Source organism: Pezoporus wallicus, unplaced genomic scaffold, assembly GCF_028554395.1.
Source record: "Pezoporus wallicus isolate ANWC-B61680 ecotype Strahan unplaced genomic scaffold, APGP_CSIRO_Pwel_v1 scaffold_3294, whole genome shotgun sequence".
Lineage (NCBI taxonomy): Eukaryota > Metazoa > Chordata > Aves > Psittaciformes > Psittacidae > Pezoporus > Pezoporus wallicus.
The window spans coordinates 10,407,124-10,420,700 of NW_026635478.1; the positions used below are offsets into that span (position 1 = coordinate 10,407,124).

The 13,577-nt window shown below is 41.4% G+C and overlaps 1 protein-coding gene across 1 annotated transcript; it reads right to left on the reverse strand.

Moving 5' to 3' along the window:
- Positions 1 to 506: 506 nt before the first annotated feature.
- On the reverse strand, positions 507 to 10,023 carry LOC130609020 (poly(U)-specific endoribonuclease-B-like). Its single transcript, XM_057427551.1, has 7 exons — positions 9,605 to 10,023; positions 4,746 to 4,845; positions 4,158 to 4,254; positions 2,408 to 2,529; positions 2,209 to 2,321; positions 1,428 to 1,581; positions 507 to 1,005 (listed from the first exon to the last, which is right to left on the reverse strand). The coding sequence occupies exons 1-7, from the start codon at positions 9,613 to 9,615 to the stop codon at positions 748 to 750; spliced, it is 855 nt and encodes a 284-aa protein (XP_057283534.1). The 5' UTR covers positions 9,616 to 10,023; the 3' UTR covers positions 507 to 747.
- Positions 10,024 to 13,577: the final 3,554 nt, after the last annotated feature.

The following is a 13,577-nucleotide window of genomic DNA, read 5'->3' on the forward strand; positions in this document are numbered from 1 at the left end:
TCTAGTAAATGGATTATGTATGGACATTCATCTAACGCTTATGCAGGTTACACAAGCAGGTAAGTGACTTCAGGCATTGCTGCCTGTAATGGGAACACAAGTGCCTGTACCATGGACTTTTAAAGTTAGGTGAGATAAAGCTGGCTGTGGCTTCTACAAAACCTGGGCAAAGCTGATGCAGTGATAGACCTGCTGTTGATCTGATGGATCTGATGACCATTCTCACAGCTGAAAGCATTTCCTATGTGTCCAAGGCACTGTAATTGTAAAAATGCATTTGAAATTAATGTTGTATTAAATGAGAAGAAAAGAACGTCTGGTTCTGTTTGTGCCAAATCAAAGTTCCTGTCGGAAGGCAACATGTAAGCAATGTGTGATTATTTCTTTTTCAGATATGCAGTAGCTAACAAATAAGAGAAATATGTATCAATTTTAATATGACCTTTCCCTAAATTCCATTATCTGTTTAAAAGTATAGGGTTATCATGCATAAAGGAAGGCTGATGTAAGTTTGATCCAGCTTTTAATATGAGCAGAAATATGTCTCAAGACTTGTCAGACACTGAGCCATGGCACACTGTTGATTAAACACTCCATTGCAGACCAAAAGCAAATGAGTCATCAATTTTTACTCAAAATCAGTTGTATAAAGCAACACCTCAACTTACTCTGCTATTTGGTCCCTATTCCTTTCCCTTCTCCTCTTTCCCTACCCCCCCAAAAAATGTTGCCTGATCACTCTAGGTACTAGTCTTCACTACCAGTGTTGAGGAGTACTGGATATGCTGTTCCAATGTGGTGACCATGGCGGCAAACAACTATCTGTAGCTTGTATTCCTCTATCATCACTGTTTCACGTGTGACCTTTCCTTCAGACAGCAGGAAAATGATGGTGTAAAGGGCAAATTCAAACTCCGGGCTGACACCAATAAAGGTGCTTCCAATTGGCTTGACTGAGCCCTTCCAGCTGAACTGGATGCTCAAAACTTGGTCATCTTTGTCAGGCTGAAAGCACAAATAGAACAATGAATTATTTCCGAAACAGCTGCAGCCAGGCAGATAGAATTTCTGACTCAAGATTTTTGAGAGCATTGTGAGATTCAGTCATCCTTGCTTTGCCAGGGTGTTATAGCTGGAGCACAGCCTTTTCCCTGTCTTCTGGAGAATGTGTGATCATTTATCTCAGTTAAGTTTCAGCAGTGTTGTGATTCTGTAACCACCATTACTACTTTTTAAAATAGGGTTTACAAAACAAAAAAAGAAGCTAGACCTGAGGGCATGCTCATATTTCTTCTTATATACACCTAGGCAAATCAGATTCAAAACACTTGAGCCTATGATGGCATTGTTGTGCCTTGATTCATTGCCACAGCTTTTATCTCCATATCCATTTGTCTTACTTGCAAAGGCACCCTGCTTGTTCTTACCCTGGTTTTGTTCTTCCGAGTGACATATCCCCTGTAATCGATTTGGTTGCGCTTTTCCTGAAGGTAAAATTGCACCCAGTTGTGCAGACCTAATATCTGTTTACCACGCCTCGTTTCTCCAACAAAAACATGTTCAAAACCACAAGAATCAGGGCTGTAATAAACCAAAGAATAAGGTTTATTTATATATAGGTCTCTCGCACTGTTTAAACATTTAAATAATTCAGATGGGCATAGGTGAAAGGTAAGATGTACAAGCTTGGTTAGGCTGATTTATGAGTAGTTTTTTTATCTGTCTGGATTTGTTAGGTTTTCTTTCTTACTTTGCACAAATATTGCAATAAAATCTAGCCACAACGTCTTAATTGGATCATGAAGGTTGCTAGTAAGTGCCACAGATGCATCACTGCTGCTTATCCAGATTTTAGCAGGGCTTCTGGCACTGTCTCCCATAACAGATTCATAGACAAACTGACAAAGTACAGATTAGAAAAGTGGATGATGTGGTAGGCTGAAAGGTGGATGGATGAATGAATATATGTCTGTGGTTGAAGGCCTGTGATTAGGGACATAAAATGCAGCTGGAGGCAATTCACCAGTTGTGTACCCCAAGGGTCAGTACTCATAGTATCAGTAAGTCTTTAAACACAATCTCTGTGGGAGCAATGAATACCTGAGGCTGTCTTTCAGTCCTTTGTGTAACAGACAGCAGTTTGGCTTATATATTTACCTAAATCAGAGAAGTGTAGAGATTAGCAGGGGCCATATCCATTCGACATACCTGTCTCCTCTTTTCCTGGGGTAGAGCTGGAACCAGATGTCATAGAGCTGATGTTTGAAATCGGCAACGTTTGGCTTTGCTAGGTTTTTTTTAAGCAGATATTCATGAGCTAGCTGAAGGATAGAATACCAGGATATATGCAACAGTTTAGCTTTTAATTCAGTGTTTTTAGTGACTTAAAAATATCTGTGTTACTCACTTTCATTACTTTTGTCGCTAAGATAGCATCAAGAAAACGATTGTTTTCAGCTATTTCTTCTGGAGTCACTACCTCTGCTACACCAGTTGATGTCTCATAGTTGTCCAATAAGGAAATAAAGGCTGCAAAAAAAAAGAGAAACTTTCAGCATGCTCATTCTGATGAATGAAGGCTTAATAGTACCTGTGATCCAGACACTGGAGAGTGCCATAATGGAAAGATGCCACATAATATGCCTTGACAGGCCTTAGAGAACAATGCTGCTTTATTTGTCAAGTTTCATTCTTGGGTACATTGTTAGGTGTAAGTCTGGGGGTGACTACAGGCTAGAACACTGCTGGACTTCTTTTTAAGATAAACAGCTCACTATTGATCTTCTTTATGGAACCAGGTGCTGAAGCAGTAATGACCTTATATCTGGCCATCAAAATTACAGACAACTTACAAATTTGAACTAAGCTGGTGGGAGGCTTTGTGAGCCTTAGTTCAGGAGAGGAATAATACAGCATAAACCTATACAAGATGGCTTGAGCTTGGGCATGTGGCCACTGAGCAAATGGGTTAATTTTCTCCTTTTCACCCCTTTTGCTCCCTGCCATCACTTCATCTACTCATGCTCATCACACCAAACTGATAGAAAAGTACATGAGGTCAAAAACCTAAGTAATTCCCTGCCAAGTTAGTGAGCTGAAGGAACTTGGTGTAAGGTTTGCTGAGTACCAGAGCTGCCCTCACTTAAGGACAGGATTGTGTGGCTCAGAGAGGAGTGGGGGGAAACAGAGAAAACCAGTGCTCCCCATTATGCCGGCTGTTTGATTAAAGTAACTCTATCCGGAGAAAAGAATATCAGGGAAGGAAACATGCATTCATAGACATGCTTGAAGTATAACCTTCCACAGAGATGCAAGCAGTAGCTGTGGACTTTGTGTTATCTGAAAGGGCTAGAAGCTGTGAGCAAAGGAGAAAAGATGACTGACATCTTTATCAATACCCAGAATAACATCAAAGCAATGGTAAGACTCTCTTCCATTTCACTTTGTAGTGGAAGAACCACAGAGAAATTTAGATCTGGCTAAGGACAAGGATGTTCTGCCTGAGGCTACAGGTAACATCCATGCAAATGTTGTGGGAACTGGAGCACCTCCCGTATGAAGACAAGCTGAGAAAGTTGGGGCTGTTCAGCCTGGAGAAGAGAAGGTTGCGTGGAGACCTCATAGCAGCCTTCCAGTATCTGAAGGGGGCCTATAGGGATGCTGGGGAGGGACTCTTCATTAGGGACTGTAGTGATAGGAAAAGGGGTAATGGGTTAAAACTTACACAGGGGAAGTTTAGATTGGCTATAAGGAGGAAATTCTTTCCTGTAAGGGTGGTGAGGCACCTGGAATGGGTTGCCCAGGGAGGCTGGGAATGCTCCATCCCTGGAAGTATTCAAGACCAGGCTGGACGAAGCCTTGGGTGATATGGTTTAGTGTGAGGTGTCCCTGCCCACGGCAAGGGGGTTGGAACTTGATGATCTTAAAGTTCTTTCCAACCCTAACTATTCTGATTCTATGATTCTAAGTACTTTCAAATTACATAAGGCCTGATCCTCATCACCATCTAAATTAAATAGGATGTTATATATTAGCAAACACTTAAAACCCAACACAGATTCTTCATGTCATTTCCATCATTAACAAAAGAATGTTACTTTTACATTTTACATTAACAAGAATGTTAATGATTTACATCATTAACAAAAGAATCTCACTTGCAAAAGTTTTTATGCTCTTCAGGTGTTCTTCATTTACGTTGTGAAACAGACGTCTCGCTGCGCTGTCACCTTGCTGCACAGCACCTGCTTTTCCCTAGGAGAAACATTAGAGTAAGACAATGAAAGAAGTAAGATGTCCTTAGAGGAGACAGTGCCTGCCTTTATAATAATCAAAACAAACCCCATAATGCTTTTGGGATTCTTTGTTAGGAATTGTCTTCCTATGAAATTTCAACACCACAGTTTGCCATCATCTGCATAATTGGAAAGGTTGCACTCCATCTTCTCCTCCAGGCCACTGATAGAGATATAAATAGGACCCAAGTTAAAAATATATTTATAATATATAAAGATATATTACAGGACCCAAGACAGACACCTGAAAGACTTTTCCACTTGGAACCAATGCCCAGGTAGCATGGATCATTAATGTGTTCTCTGTACTGTTCCCTCTCCCATTATTAGGAAATCCTGCCTATGCATTTAATGGAAATGATAAAGCACGGGCAAAATGATGTTTTGCCAACACCTTTTCCTATAGTACCATATTGCCCTTAATCCTTATGTGACTTAGCAATTGGTTACCTGCAAATCAATTGTGTAGTCTTTCCCAGGCATAAGGCGGTTAACATCCATATCCCACAACTCATTGAAAATTGTAGAAAGTTCATGATTTAGGGCTTCCCTGTCAAGAAATACAGTGAAAAAAGATGTGTGCTGTTATTTCTGTAAATTACTTCTAGCATCTTCTGATGTCACTCTGTGTTCTGGATTTCAGCTTGACATCAGGAGAGCTTTCTCTTCTCCCCCCACCTTCCTGTCAGTGCTGCTCTAAAAAACATAGAGCTCACGGTTCATGCTCCTATCTAAAGAATGCAGGTAAGCTATAAGAAAACTTGAGCCTTCCCTCAGGTTATTTTTAGAGTCCTTTTTAACAAAATTTTTGCTAATAAGCCTTCCTGCAGTTTTCCATGCACTGAAATAAATATGAGGATGGTGGTGGTGTTTCATTCAGGAGCATTCTATGTACAAACAAGCAGTGTAAAGCAAGCAGGAGACTGTTATCAACGTGTAGCAACACTACACAACAGAACAGGAAGCACAGGAAGCAAAGCATTCTGTTTTCTAGCAGCAATCTTTTATACACCCTTCCTACCTTCCTGCAAGACGCCATGCTAGAGACACTTTCCTTCACCCATATGCGTGGTTATCCCAGCAAAAAGTTAGTGATGAAGTGTGACCAAGACTCATTTTAAACACAGGGTCTGCATACAATAAAATTCTCTCATGCGCTGATCTCTGATGCACATACAAACCTACCCAGGCTGGTCCTTTCCTCATTTTAATAGAATTTTATCCTGCATAATAGCTTATAGTTTTCAGAAGTCTGTCCATCAATAAGATTAGGAAGGGTTATTATTGTGATGAACCACCCAAAAGTACCTCCAATTTCAAGGGCATTAAGTCTAAACTAATACATAAGACCAAGACAAAGAACAGAGTGAAGAAGAAAGAGAAGTAGATTAATTTTCAAATGACTCACAGTTCAATTAATCCATTACAAACCAGCACATGCACTGATGCCCAGAGAAGGATTGCTTGATGATTTTGTATTTCTCCTCCAAAGTAGATGGCGAGTAAAGAAAAAAATGTGCCAACATTTGTCAACAATGGGCATTTCTTTCAAATAATCATTTGGGCAACTTGCCATGATTTTAACTGATTCTCCCAGACTGAACCAAGGCACTTTCGAGCCCAACTCTGAACCTCCTAAGTGGTTACTGTTACATCTTCTCCTTGTGCTCTGGCCAGGATGGAGAGGCTTGCTGCATCCTCCTGCCAGTGGCAAATTCCATGCTTTTTAGCAGAAAAGAGCAAACAAATATTGTGGTAAGCTGAGAGTCTTCTGATGTGCCAGCCTTGATGTGAGCAGCTTGAGAGCCAGGAAGAGCAAAAAGCCAGCTAGGTGGGCACCTGCCCATTACTGGCAGTGAAGCAGCAGAAGTCAGAGCAGGAAAGAGGGCATTAATCAAATGGGGGGAGGAGTACAGCAAGATTTTATGAGAATTCTCTTGTCCTGGATTGCACTTCATGGCTGGCTCAGAAACTACTGGTCTAAGCTGTATATCGAAAGAAACAGAACCAGAAACTATCAAACTGTGCCTGTAGAACTGAGACTTCCTCTCCTCCTTCCATTATTGAGCAATCCTTTTTCTCTGGAATTGTCTGTGTGACTGTGGGATGGAACTCATACAGCCTAAGGTTAGAAGCTCCTGAAAAGCATAAGCAATCTGCGCTTAGCTACTTGAGAGCTTGTTGCCTACAGGAATTCACATCCCTGAGGTAAGAGTCAAAAGCAGCCAGCTGACATTAATGCACCAGATGATAAGATGCAGCAGCTGAGGAGCATATGAACATATGTGGTTTTATATTATATGCAGTATTAGAGTGGGGAAAGAAACCTCCTACAGAAGGGTGGGGCAGACAACCATAACTACTTCATCTGCCACAACTCAGCCTGCCTGTACTGGAATGTGAGCCGTCATGTACCTCAGCTATGCTGGAGGCACCGACAGGCTGGTTTTGCTCAGGTTCTGTGATACTTTGAGATCATTGTTGATGGGAAATCTACAAGGCTCACTTGAATTTCGAACTGGGCTTGAATAGGTGTCAATACCTGAAAAAAGGAGAAGGACTAAAAATTCTAGTATATGGGAGCCAAAGGATATGTTTGTTGTTAGGGTTAAACATGAATATGAAGGAAGATTTTGGGTTGGAACAAGTACTTGCATGGATCTTACAGTGGAGCAGAAGGAGGCTGGCACAGAGGAGCCATATTCAGCCCTTGCCCAAACCCCAGGCTCTGCTTATACTGCAGAAGTGTGGCTTGTGGCATCACATTATCAATACTGGCTATGCAGCCCAAACGAGGCACCTGCTCAACTTCATGTGGAGTTAGCCTCAAGCTGTACCACAGAAGCCACTAACAGCAGCATTTTTATTTATTTTCAGCCATTCATTCTTTCCAAAGTCTCGAGAAGAGCCATTCCTTCTCAAAAGAGCTTACAAATCCACACTAAGCAGAAAACTGTTCATCTCACCAGCTCAGCTGAAGTCCCATGAACAGGATCGGCAAATTCACAGAATAGGACTGGAGATGTTTTTCAAACTTCATGTCTACATTCATGTTACCTCGGACTGACCTAATTTTATTGGAACACTTTTCTCTTGTGCTCTGCACTCTCCTGCTGTCTATTCCTCTGCATCAGGCTTATTCTATCTATTGGAGTGCCACCACGTCGTGTTTAATACAGTTTTTACTTTGGAAGTAACTACCAGCAGCGGATAGGAGCCTGCTGTCTGATGAACATGCAAGGTATGTGAAACACTGGGGGCAATGTCAGTTGTTTGTTTTGGGGTGGGATGTTTTTGTTGTTGGTTTTTTTTTAAATATATATATTTTGTTCAAAATACATAGTATTTTATGTACATATATTTTAGTATGTATGTATTTTGGTAAAAGCCACCTATACAGGAAATCTGTCATTCCTTCAACACCTACTGCTCATTAATTGCTCTTGGCAGATTTGTCCTGTTTTCATAAAGCCTACAAGGCCCTGTTTGATCTTTCCTCCTCTAGAAATGTTATGGAATATTGCATGAGCTTATGGAGGGAAGCTCAAGGTGTCTACTCAGGAGAGGGTTATAGCAAAAGCATACCTACAGATTTCAAACCTCATATTTGTTTAATAAGTATACTTCTACTAAATGTATTCCTGCATTCAGAAAATGTGTCCCAAACCTCTATAGTCACTTAACATTATAAAATAAAAAGCCTTTTCTCTCCTTCTTCTCTGCTGGGTGCTATCACACTATCATCATGAACTTTTCCTCTCCTTTTTGTTGACCCTTTAGTTCCCAGAGCAGAGGTCCTGTACACATTGTAACTTCAGACTGAAATAAAGAAAACTATATCTCTGCCAAAGCAAAGAACTTACTCAGTGGCTTACATACTCATCTTGTAAAAACTCTTTCTGGACAGTCTTTCTTCTAAAAATGTCCATAAACTTAGCTTACATGTAAGAGGTGAAACAACTTCAAACAGAAGCGGCCAAACGCCTTCATGCAAACACATGACACACAGCATTTAGGTAAGATCTTCTTGGGAAAGAGTATTGTGTATTTACTCTCTGCTCTTCCATACAATTACATGTATGACTCAAACCAGAGATTTTTATCATTAATTCTCAATCCTCTCCCTGTGCTGAAATCTCTCAGTTGTTAGATCTATGCTGGATAAATTAGGGGATAAATTATTTCTTTGCAAGAAGTCTGTCCAATTGGATTTTATTCAGTTGAAGTCTTGCTTAGATGTGCTTATGTGCACAAACCACCCAACAAGAAGAACACTAAGTCTGCACTTGTAAGAGATGAGAAAACTTTTTTGGGAGGCTCTTTGCAATAGTAACTCCATTGCACCAGCAATGTGGCTAGAGCAAAAGAATCTAACATCTCCATTTTGTTGCAGCTTTTGAGTGAAACATTAACATGGTGTGTCTGTTTCGTCCAAGTTATTTTCTTCTATGAAACCTTCATTCTATGCAAAACAATGCCCCAAGAAGTCTTTTATTGCTATAAATCAGAAATGACTCAAGACATGAAGCGAATTAAAAGGTCAGTGGCAAATCATGTGAGCAAGTCAACAGCGTCAAAGCAAGAAAAACATGTCTTGCAAATGGGTCAGATGAAGCCCTTCAAAGAAGGTTTGATTTAACATCTCTGAAGTAAATTTACCTTCAGCGATCCTTTGAACATCATCCAATTTTAAAAAGCCTTTAATCGTGGCATAGAGAAGAAAAGCATTTGGAAAGCCTGGTGAGCAGCCATTTACAGGAAGTTCTCAACCAGTTAAAAAAATTGGTTCAAATGTTGTGAAATACATGCGTCAGCTTATATGGTTAATAGAAGATACAAACAATTATCTTGATTTTCCTCTTCTGCCAGTGTATACGTCTTTTACTTGAGTCTAGTGATATTTCTCTTAGTTTAAAGCTGGTAGATGAAATAGCAAAGGACAAATAATACAGATTTTGTAGGTGGGAAGAAAAATGTTGTCTATGGACAAAATAAGGGTAGGCAGTTACTGGGCAAACACTTTGTCAGAGCCCTGGGAAGGCACGGTCATGTTTGGAGAACCAATTCTATGTTATCAGCTATGTTTAAGCAAAATCTGATCTCAGCATGAACTTAATTTAGCTAAAGCAGCTTATGTTTCACTTCTCTCCCATTTCGTAATCTGAGTTGGTGAAATAGAATGGAAACAGGAAGTGGGGTTACTGCTGTGCTGCATTTCATGTAACTCCCTTTTACGCATCTACCAGAACAATATATCCCATCCCCGCTGCCCTTTGCATTAGAGAAGCATTAGTATGATTTTCTCTTACCCATTAGCCATGACAGGAATGAGTTATTCTCTCAGCAAACACACTGAAAAGGGATAAGGCAACTGGAAGCTCAGAAATCCTCCTGGTAGTACAAAGCATAGAGCTGTCTCCCTTTTATACTCCGTTTGCTAGCTGAGGACTGTCACTCAGACTGACAGGCAGCTCAGGAACGCAAGGGAGAGGCAGGAGGTGCCAAACCCACAATAAGACATAGAGTGTAAGGACAAAACGACATCTCACGCCTCTCTCAGTGCAAGCATGCACAAACCAGGAAGTCAGAGCCACCACTATCAGGCTCCTGCTTAATTTTATCACTGCAGGCAATCAGTATGGTAAGGAAAACAGAAGGTGATGGCAGAGAGACACATGGTGACCACCACCTTCTCCACCTGGGTTTTCAGATACAGTTTTGAGATCCTTGTATGAACTTCAGACATGAGTCACAGCATTATATCTGGATTATTTGTTAGCAGATTTTTAGATGGCTGGAAGAATTTTGGCCCTGAAATAAACACTGCAAGTCTGAAAGCCTTGACTGAAATGGACAAGGCCATTCTTGACTTGCTGTTCTACCTACAGTTATTATTTGCCAATAAAAAGGAAGATGATAATAAACAGAGGTCGCAAACATTACAGGTGGGGAAGAAAAACAATTTATGCTTGTTTATTTACAGCTTAAATTGCTAGTTACAACCTTGTAAATATTTGGAAGTATTATAATCAGGAAATATTGTATAAAGGCAGCACTTTGCATGTACCACTGGAAGCAAGTGGTGGCAGGTGCTGGCAAGTGGAGGTACCCACTCCAGTACCTGTCCTGGGATGCATGCATTCATCATATGGCTAAACTAACCTTCAGGTGGTTGAATGCTTATTTTTGTTTTATAATTTTAAAATTCTGTTCTTCGTAGCTATTAATTTCAGAAAACCACAGCTTTAGATTTAAACTGTATATATGCATACACAGAAGCCAAAATGGTTTGATGTTAGGCCACCAGTTATAGAAATGGTTGTGTACTTCTGGTCCATGTAGCCTTCAAAGAATCATATTAGAGCCAAACAAAGCTCCCAGTAGTGGAGATACCTGACACATGGAAATGTACAGGGGACAAAACACACAGCTAGCTCACTTAAAACACTTAAAAGTGAAGATTCCTTCTTACATTGGTAGGGGATACTTATGTATCTCAAAACTGAATATCCTTAATTTTAACTGAAATTTTCTTTACCCTTTTTTGTTAGTATTTATTGCAGTTCTGGGTAAGCAAGGAGAAAAAATAACAGTTCCTGAATGCAGGAGTTATTTCTCTAGGCTTTAATTTAAAATACAAAAGCCAGTGGGTATAGTCTATCTGTAAGAAAGTTGCAGCTCCTTTATTCACACTAGCAGAAGGAGCCCTGATGGGAGCCCAGGGAATTTCCATTTACAAGCAGCAGCATCAGTGGAGTCAGCAATTTTCAGTTAATATTTGATAAAATTACAGGTCAGATCAGTAGCATCACTAGTAATTTCATAATCATGTACTTAAATCTCTTGTAAAACTTCTATCCTATGATTTAGACATTGAGCTAAGAAAAACTTAAGGATCCCAAAGAGTGTAAAATGGTGTAAACACTGCCAATAGAAACGAAGCGCTGATCAAAGGCAAATGAGATTGGTGCAGAATCTGGGTCATTCCTGGGTCTAACACAGGCTGTAAGAAAACCTGTTCAGAGAGCACCCTTGCTAACACCATGGGTTGGCTTTCTCTACTGAGAAGATCAAACAGTGCTTTGTCAAACTGGGGACACTGTTTGCTGTGCAGGAGCTAAGATCAGGTTTTGCCTGCTCTCTGTTCTTCTTGTCTGGCACAAGGGAAAGGGGAGAGTATTTAGCACTGTCTCACTCACATGTGAACAGCATTTCCAAAGAAATAGGGCAACAGACTTGTGGAAGATGCTCTGCCTGACAAAACTGCCACCTCAAGCATCAGATGCTGACCTATAGTAAGGTCAAGGATCAAGGAAACCCTGTGAATAAGACCTGTTTCTAAAGCATGTAGGCATCTATGTGCATTTCTGGCCTAAGTATTGCACTTTTCCAACCAAGGTAGCCAGTGGATAGGTGCTGGTTTTTTCACCTCTGGTCAGGTGCCTAAACTTGCCTGAAGAGGGAAGAGGCTTGTTCAGCATTAATTTAGACATCCTTGGTGGATCTAGAGAGGGTGAGTGAGGACACTGTGCTTTGCGTTCTTCCAGACCAAAGCAGCCAAGAGGGCTCACACATGCACAAAGGGCTGGAAAGGCTCACTAAGGAAGACTGAGTAAAAGCTGGCAGCTAGAACAAATACAGTGCAGATTTATAGCAGGCTCCGTCCTTTCCCCAGAGAAGCCTGAACAGGCCTTTGGGTCATGTTTTATGTGTGGATATAGGGAAAAGGAAAGTTTGTGAGACACTTGAGTTTGCTAGACATTCCTATGGGAGCTTTAGCTATTGCTTCTGAGTCTCTGCAAACTGACCAATACTGAAAAGCATCCAGACATGAGCCTGGCCTGGTTAGTGGGAACCACGCCAGGTCAGAGCTCACTGCGAGCAGGGACCGGAGAACATAAGGACTCCACCCTTCCCTAAGTGGCAGTGGTGTTATAATCCCTTTGTTTACTCAAGAGTTTCTGGTGCAGCAGCTGTCGTCAAAGCAAAAACTAAGAGGATTACATAGCCAGGCGTGTTTCTGTCATAGAAATGCCAGGAAAAAAAACTCCATTCCTGCAGCTAAATGTCTTCAGCTAGACTGTGCAGTGATTTGACTTGCTTACCTTTAGAGTAGTCTGTTAACCTTCCCTGATTTGACAGTGCTAATTCCAAGGTTTAATAGGTAAACCATGGCTGACTTACAAGTGTTCCCACAGCTGGACAAGCTGCCTGCACAGTCAGCAAACCCATAGGCTAGGAGAAAGCAAGTGCTTGGAGGTGCAGGTGGCTCAGTACCCCTGTGTGAGCAGAGGGTCTAAGGCAGGATTTTTCTTATTTTTTTTATTTATTTATTTTTTTAATCCTAATGTTAGGACTGTGAAGCATGTACCTTCCTTGATTTTGTAAGCAGGAATTGTGTTTAGGAATCACTGCAGCCTGTCTACTGCAAGTAAAGATATCTTAATTACAGAGGTTTGAAGCATTTCACATTTAGCACGTTTGCTTATTAATCATTATTTTGTATACATCGATGTAAACCAGGATTTTAGGCGGTCTGGCTGAAACAGCCTGTTTTGTTGCACAGCTCAGTTCTTGTGTTTTTCAATAAATATCACCATTAATCACAGAATCACAGAATCATTAGGGTTGGAAGTGACCTCCGCAGATCACCCAGTCCAACCCCCTTCCAAGGCAGGGCCACCCAGAGCAGGTTACACAGGAATGTGTCCAGGCAGGTTTTGAATGTTTCCAGAGAAGGAAACTCCACAACTCCCTGGTCAGCCTGTTCAGTGCTCTGCCACCCTCAATGCAGGGAAGTTATTCCTCATGTTGAGGTGAAACTTACTGTTTACGGCCATTGCTCCTCATCCTGTCGCTCGGCATCACTGAAGAGAGTCTGGCACCATCTCCTTTGAGATACTGATCTGCACTAATGAGATCCCCTCTCAGTCTGCTCTTCTCTAGACTAAACAGGCCCAGCTCCCGCAGTCTCTCCTCATAAGAGATGCTCCAGACTCCTGATCATCCCTGTGGTCCTCCACTGGACCCTCTTCAGTAGCTCCTTGTCTTTCATGCACTGAGGAGCCTAGCACTGGACATAGCAGTCCAGATGTGGGATCACCAGGGTCGAGTAGAGGGGGAAGATCAGCTCCCTCGACCTACTGCCACACTCCCTCCAGTGCACCTCAGGATGCTATTGTCCCTCCTGGCCGCAAGGGCAGTTAATGAATCAGGCTGTTGGCTGTCACTGGCCTAGATGAGATAAGAGTAGATTCGCAGGATTTGGAATTGCATTGCTAG